Genomic DNA, 6,591 nt, shown 5'->3' on the forward strand with positions numbered 1-6,591 from the left:
CATTTATTTACAGGACAGACCCCCTCCCCTTCGCCATGGGCTCTGCCTCCAGATTGTTGTCTGTGACAGTTTGCAAGCGCAAAGCTTATATTTGACCTTCCTTTGCTCTGAGGCCCCCAAAGCCCGGCACAGATATGCATGGGCCGAGTCCCGTGGCATTTAGAGGCACCGGTCCCTCCTCACACATAGGAGGAAGGACGGCTCCGCTCCCTGCTGGAGTGGCTGCCGTAGCTGTACCCAGCCCGAAAAATCAGTTTATTCCAGTTTCCAAGCCCTGGCAGGGTCTGATCCCGCTAGCACGGTTGCAGCTGAAGCAAATCTGCATGGAAGCGGGACAGGGGATGCTGCCAGTCATCTGTGCAATTTGGGAGCTGGAAAATGGTAGATGGAAGTTGAGTCTTTTGGAAAATAAGCCCCGATCGTCAGGCAAAGCCCTCACCGTGGGGAGGGGAGCTGGGAGGGGAGCAGAGCTTGTGCCTGGCACCCCTAAACTTCCCTGCGGCAGGAGCCGAGGGGCTCTGCCCCACTGACACTGGGGCTGTGCAGGCTGCTGGAGCTGCCCCGTGGCTCTGGCCCTGCTCGTGGGGGCTCGGCCCGAGCTTCTCTCAAAAGCTGGGTTAGAAAAACCGTCTGTTGGGTGAGGCTGAGCCCTCGGCAAAGTCTCCCGGGCGGCTGCCTCCAGGTCCACAGGCAGCGGCTGCCTCCTCTGCTCCTTCCCTGCTTGTTTTTTCTTATTCAAGATCTTCTCCTCCCCAGTTGTCTCTTCCTCCCTTTTCCCTCCTGCCATGTGTGATCTAGCCTAAATATTTCCTTCCATAGCTTCAGGACACTGCTGGATATCCTGCCATCTTTGGAGACTGCGAATAATTCCCTTCTTTCATTTTTATCATTACCTTGAAGGTATTTATAGAGCATGATCTTGAGCGGAAAGGAAGGCATGACTATATATAAAGCCGAGATCCCTTGGTCTTTAGCTGCTAACTGCCTGGAACTGTTCCTGATTTAAACTTTTCTCCCATTTGCTGCACGTTTTGGACTTCACAGGAGCATCCTCGGCATTTAAATCCCCATCCTGAGCAAGGAGAGTGATGCAGCTATGGGTTCTCCAAATTTCTGCCATCAGAGTAATTCAAACTCGTGAATATTTGTCTGGGTCTTGTCTTCTCCTGTCCGTGCACTGATAGAAACCCTTGTGTAGGAGGAAACGTGGCTGTACAGGGTGCTGAGCTACACCCCATGGCAGGCGCCTGGCCCCGGGGCATCCGCAGTCGCCCTCCCGAGCACCGGTCCAGGCTCCGTGCTCAGCATCCTAGCTCTGCTATCCCGCAGCTAAGCGTGCTTCCCCCCGCTCCCAAAGCGTGCCCTGGCACCTCCGCTCCCGGCGTTTCGCTGGCTGCTGCGGCGAGGCGGGAGGTGGCTCGGCGTTAATGAGGGGCGATGCTATCCCAGGGCAAGGGCAGGATGGCCAGACTTTCCGGCAGCTGATGCTTGAAAAGGCTCCGGGGGTTGTTTCGTTTCCTAGTGGGCAGGCGTCTGTCACGCAAGCCCTGGGAAGCAGCTTAATAATAATAATAATAATAATTAAAAAAAAAGAAGCCTTCTGCATGCGTGTCTGTCTCCTCCAGCCCGGGACCATGGGGAGCAGCAAGAGCAAACCCAAAGACCCCAGCCAGCGCCGGCGCAGCCTGGAGCCCACCGACAACGCCCATCACGGGGGCTACCCAGCCTCGCAGACGCCCAGCAAGGCGGCCGCTCCCGACGCCCATCGCACCCCCAGCCGCTCCTTTGGGACCGTGGCCCCCGAGTCCAAGCTCTTTGGAGGCTTCAACACCTCCGACACGGTCACCTCGCCGCAGCGTGCCGGGGCACTGGCTGGTTGGTGTGGGCTGGGGCTCCGCGGGGCGGGGAGGGTCTCAGTCGGGTCTTCGTGGGTTTGGTTCCATCTTCTTCTTGTGATGATGGGGTCTCCTGCTTTTGAGGGACTCTGTCTTTGAGCTGGAGGGGGAGCAGATCTGTGTCTTATCAGCTGGTGGGAGGATGGTGGGAGAGGAGGGTCCCCGGCGAGGGTCGCCCAGCGCCATGCCGCGGCAGCGCCGGTGGCTGTGCCCGTCCTGAGCGGTCTCTGTTGCAGGTGGAGTCACCACTTTCGTGGCCCTCTATGATTACGAGTCCCGGACCGAAACGGACTTGTCCTTCAAGAAAGGAGAGCGCCTGCAAATCGTCAACAACACGTGAGTGTCCCTGTCCCTGCAGCCAAGCCCACAGGGGTGGGCTGTCACCTTCATCCCTCCTGCGGAGCCCCCAAGCCCAGCTCTCCCTGGGGATGGGTGCTTGAGGAGGGATGCTCCGGGTGATCACTGCCTGATCGCCAGCGGTGCCGCCCTTGGAGCCGCTCTGCCAAGACACACACGGACGCAATGACTTGTCCGAGGACACCCAGCACTGGAGGCAATCATTTGCCTGCTCCCGCATCCTCCCGGCCCTGTTGCTGGTCACCGTTGCCTTGCAGCCTTGTCACCAAGCCACCTCCTCTGCTTGCTGGCCAGTCCGTGCCCTCCAATGTGGGGCCGTGTCCCCACCAGTCCCCTGTCCCCATCAGCGCTCAGATCCCTCTCGTTTGCCTGGACACATCTCAACTTCACGGGTGCTTTCCCCTGTGCTTGCACGGTGTCTCTGATCTCAGCTTCTCTCTTGACTCTTTTTTCTCTCCTCTGTGCCATGCTGTCGTTTAGGAGAAAAGTGGACGTCAGGTGTGTATTGCAGATTATTACTGTTATTACTGTTAATGATCTTAAATGGTAAAAGCCCGTCCGCTGCCCATGTTAGGGCAAGGTTGGGTGGAGCGGGGCTGGGAGGGGAGAGGGTTGCCTGATGGTTTTGCAGTTGGTTGGGTTTGTCCTCCCTGAGTGACGGGGGCGGAGCGGGGAGCCCCTTCCGTGCCAAGGAACTGCTCCATCCAGAGCTATGTCTGCACCCAGGAGCTCTGAACCTGGCCCACCTTCCTTGTCCGCGCCTGGCACCCCTCTGCAGTCCCTTTTTAGTTGGCTCTCCGCTCCCTCCTGGCCATTTTTGCATTTATTTTTGCATTTTTTAATTTTATTTTTATTTTTTGTGAGTGGCTCAGGGGACTCAAGCACTTCCTTAGGGGTCTGGCTCCTGCTTGTTTGCTTTCCATGCTGGTCGTAGCAGCGCACCCATCGCTTGCCATGTGGAACAGGGCAGCGTGACGAGCTGGAAGATGGTCCTAAACATGATCCTGTATTAAACCCATGTGTGGCCTGCCCTGACACACAGCACGCATGGTCTGCAGCATCCTTCGGCTGCGCTGCCGGAGGCCCGGCTGGCAGAGCCGCTGTCCCTAGCGCTGCCGTGGGGTCCCTGGGGTCCGCAGCTCCCACTGGCCCCTCCGCTGCTGCCTTCCAACCGGGACACCCAAAAGAGATTTGCAAAGTCGAAAGGTGGAAAGTACGAGGGAACGTCCCGGGGCTGATATTTCTCCTGCAGTGGTCAGGCAGTGTTGCATAAATGCATTTTCAATCTGATCCTTGTTCTCCTTGTTCCAACACTGTTTATTAATGATGATTCATTTAATCCATGAAGCGCAGGATGTGCAGGGCTTCGATGCTGCAAGAAAAGCCTGAATTTGGGGGGGTTTGGTGCTTCTTGCTTTCACAGCCTCAGCAGCGTGCTAGCCCCAGGCTTGGGCTCTGGTTTGGGCTGTTACGGAGTGAGCTCTGCGCGCTGAGGGTCCAGACTGGGCCCATAAATGAGGGGTTTTTCTTTATGCCTTATATCTCTTCTGGGCTTTCCATACTTTTTTCCTCTGCTGCTGTTTGTCAAGGGCTCGGTCAGAGGGAAGGGTCCCTGTGTGATGGGCTCTGCAGCATCCTGGGGAGCAACAGGGCTTTTTTTGGCGATGCAGCCCATCGGTGGAGGGTGCAGGATCTAGCTGCCGACCTTTCCAGTGTCTGCTGCGGCTGCGTGGGTGGGATGTCCACAGGGAGAGAAGCGGTGGAGAAAGCTGTGCAGTTTGTGCTGTGCTCAGGGGGGTAAATCTCTCTTCTCACTGAATGCCCGGAGATGCTCAGACGGTCCGGGAGCAGCTCGGGCTGCTACGCTTTGGGGACAGCAAAAGGCAGGCATGCGATGTCCCCTTCCTCTGGGCTCCCTGGGAGGGCACAGTCGGTGCCCTGGGGCTGTGGGGAGGGTGATTGGCGTCAGCCCAGGAAGGGCTGGCAGGTCCTGGGCACGGCGGGGGGCCGCGGCCACAGGGCTGACCGGCCACCAGCAGCTTTGGAAGGTGGCTGCGGGTTTTGGATGCTCTAACGGGGCTGGGGTTGCGCAGGGCGAGAGGAGAAGCCTCCATGTCACTCACCTCCTGCATCCCAGCAAAGCCCAGGCTGTCTGCGGTGACCCTCGGCCTCCCGAACGGGCCAAATCAATCCACCCCGGTGCAGAAAGGCTCTCGTGGTACCATTTCCAGTGGGAGGAGGTCTCCTCCCAGCCAGCTGGCAGCCAGCAGGGATGTGGTGGGGTATTTTGGGTAAGATTGTGGAGGGAATTGTTGAAATGCTTTGTTTTGATGATGATGATTATTATTTTTTTTTTCCCTGCTGAGACATTTTTGGAATAGTTTGTTTTTGCCGAATTCCCAGCTTGTAGCCTTGCAGCCCAAGCTGGAATAAAGCCACAAGTCAAAAGCTGGGCATTTCTCAAGCAGATGTTTTCTCCAGTCCTGTGGGAAAGGAGCCCAGCCAGCCTCCTGTCCCCTTCGGAGCCACCCCAGTAAAGGTGACTGGGGCAGCGGCTCTGGCTGGGGAGCCCCAAGCTACCTGCCACGAGATGCGCCGGGACCGGCAGAAGTTAAAATACCGTCCGGGGCTGCTGCGAGGCTGGGGATGGGCTCTGGGTGGGCAGAAGAGCCTGGCTGTGTGGTTGGGAGGAGGTGCCCTGAGGGTCCCTGCTTTCCCCGGCCCTGCTGGCACCAGTGCGGGGAGCCAGGGGCCGTGTCTGGCTTCTCCCAGCCGCTTCGAAGCATCGCTGGTTTAGCTGGGACAAGCAAAAGTCACAAGCTGCTGGTGTGTCTGGAGCAAGGATAGAGGTTTACATGTCTGCAGGGGTCAGGGACAGGTCTGGATGTGGTCTGATGGGTCTTTTAGTGGTGATTGAGGTTATTAAGGTTTTTCTGTAAAGTGTTTGTGGAGGTCGTCCTGCCAAGTTCTTGCATCCTCGTGGTGCTGTCCCCACAAATCTGCAGTTTTCCCATAGCCTCGTCTCCCTCGTGGTCAGGATAAATTAGGTGACTCCGTCTTTGATGGGCGAGAAGATGCAGGTGGTGGGAGGGAGCCCTGCTGTCTGCAGGGAAGGGGAAGCCACCTCCCGCCGTCCTGTTGTTCTTCTCTATTTATTGTCCTTCCCTGCCCCGTCCCGTGCAGGAGCCTGCGGGGAGGAGGGCAGAGCAGTGAGAAGGCTCCCGCTCCCTGCCAGATCCTGGGGACGTGCTTGGGGCCGCTCTGCCCGGGGCAGGTGGGATGGTGGGCCAGCCCTGGGTTTTTGGGGACGGCACAGGGGCTCCTGCGGGGCAGAGCCGTGCTCCGGGCCGTGGGGCCAGCACAGTGCGCGTGTGTGGCTCCGTGCAAGCCGCACTCATGGTCGTGCAGGCGCAGCCCTCGCTGGGGCTGCAGGGAAGCTCGCAGTCAGGGGCTGCAGCCGTGCAGCCTGCCCGTCCTGGGGCTGCGAGCGGGGCACCCGAGCTGGACGGAGCCCGCTGCATCCAGGCTGGGCATCCCTGCGGGGCAGGTCGCACCCCCCCCGGCCCCAACCTCAGCCCCGTCCTGTTGCTTTTCTGCAGCCTGTGTTTAACGAACTCTCTTGGGTTTTCCTCGTGCCTTTTTTAATCACTGCCATCATTCTGTTGCTGGAAAAGATGTTTCCTCTCCTTCCCCCTTGCCTGTCGCTCCTCGCTACCCTGCTGCCTTGGATCCCCAGTGCCCCTCAACCTCCAGCCAGACCCCGTTTGCATTCAGGTGGCTCCAAAGGTATTTTGACTCGCTGGCTGCCCTGCCCGATTTAAGTTTAAAGCATCCCGTATGCAGATGGATGGCCCCAATACTCGGAGCTCGCCCAAACGGAGCCACGGGCAGGGTCTGGCAGCAGGAGCCTTCCTGGCCAGGGCCTGGCTGTGGGGCTGGGGACTGCGGGGGCTGCAGAAGGTGACTGGTGGCTGGCTCATTCCCTCACTACAGGACAGACGGGCTACATCCCCAGTAACTATGTCGCGCCCTCAGACTCCATCCAGGCTGAAGAGTAATTGCCATCTTTTAGACAGTTTAAAGACGAGCGATAGCGAACGCACCCTGAGTGCTCCTCCCTCCCCCTGCCCCTTTCCTGAGCAAAGCCTGCAAGGCCTCCGGGTTTTTCCTTTTTGTTATTTTCCCCCTTTGAATTTGCAACCCCCTTATATATTTTACAGCCTTTCTTTAAGGCCCATAAAGTGCAGAGGTGCGGCGTGCTTGTGCGGTGGAGGGATGAGCTGTGGCGTAGCAGGGGCCGTGGTGGACCTGATGTTTTTGGTCTGGTTTTTACTCTTCC

General features: G+C 58.3%; 1 protein-coding gene across 1 annotated transcript in view; it reads left to right on the forward strand.

Moving 5' to 3' along the window:
• Positions 1-1,634: 1,634 nt before the first annotated feature.
• Positions 1,635-6,591, forward strand: part of SRC (SRC proto-oncogene, non-receptor tyrosine kinase) — a 10,080-nt gene continuing 5,123 nt past the window's right edge. Inside the window, exons 1-4 of the mRNA XM_009318670.1 lie at positions 1,635-1,875; positions 2,132-2,231; positions 2,266-2,267; positions 6,210-6,306. Of these exons, the coding sequence (XP_009316945.1) occupies positions 1,635-1,875; positions 2,132-2,231; positions 2,266-2,267; positions 6,210-6,306 (440 nt within the window). The remainder of the gene's footprint in view (positions 1,876-2,131; positions 2,232-2,265; positions 2,268-6,209; positions 6,307-6,591) is intronic.

This window comes from Pygoscelis adeliae, unplaced genomic scaffold (genome assembly GCF_000699105.1).
Source record: "Pygoscelis adeliae isolate BGI_AS28 unplaced genomic scaffold, ASM69910v1 Scaffold72, whole genome shotgun sequence".
Taxonomy (NCBI): domain Eukaryota; kingdom Metazoa; phylum Chordata; class Aves; order Sphenisciformes; family Spheniscidae; genus Pygoscelis; species Pygoscelis adeliae.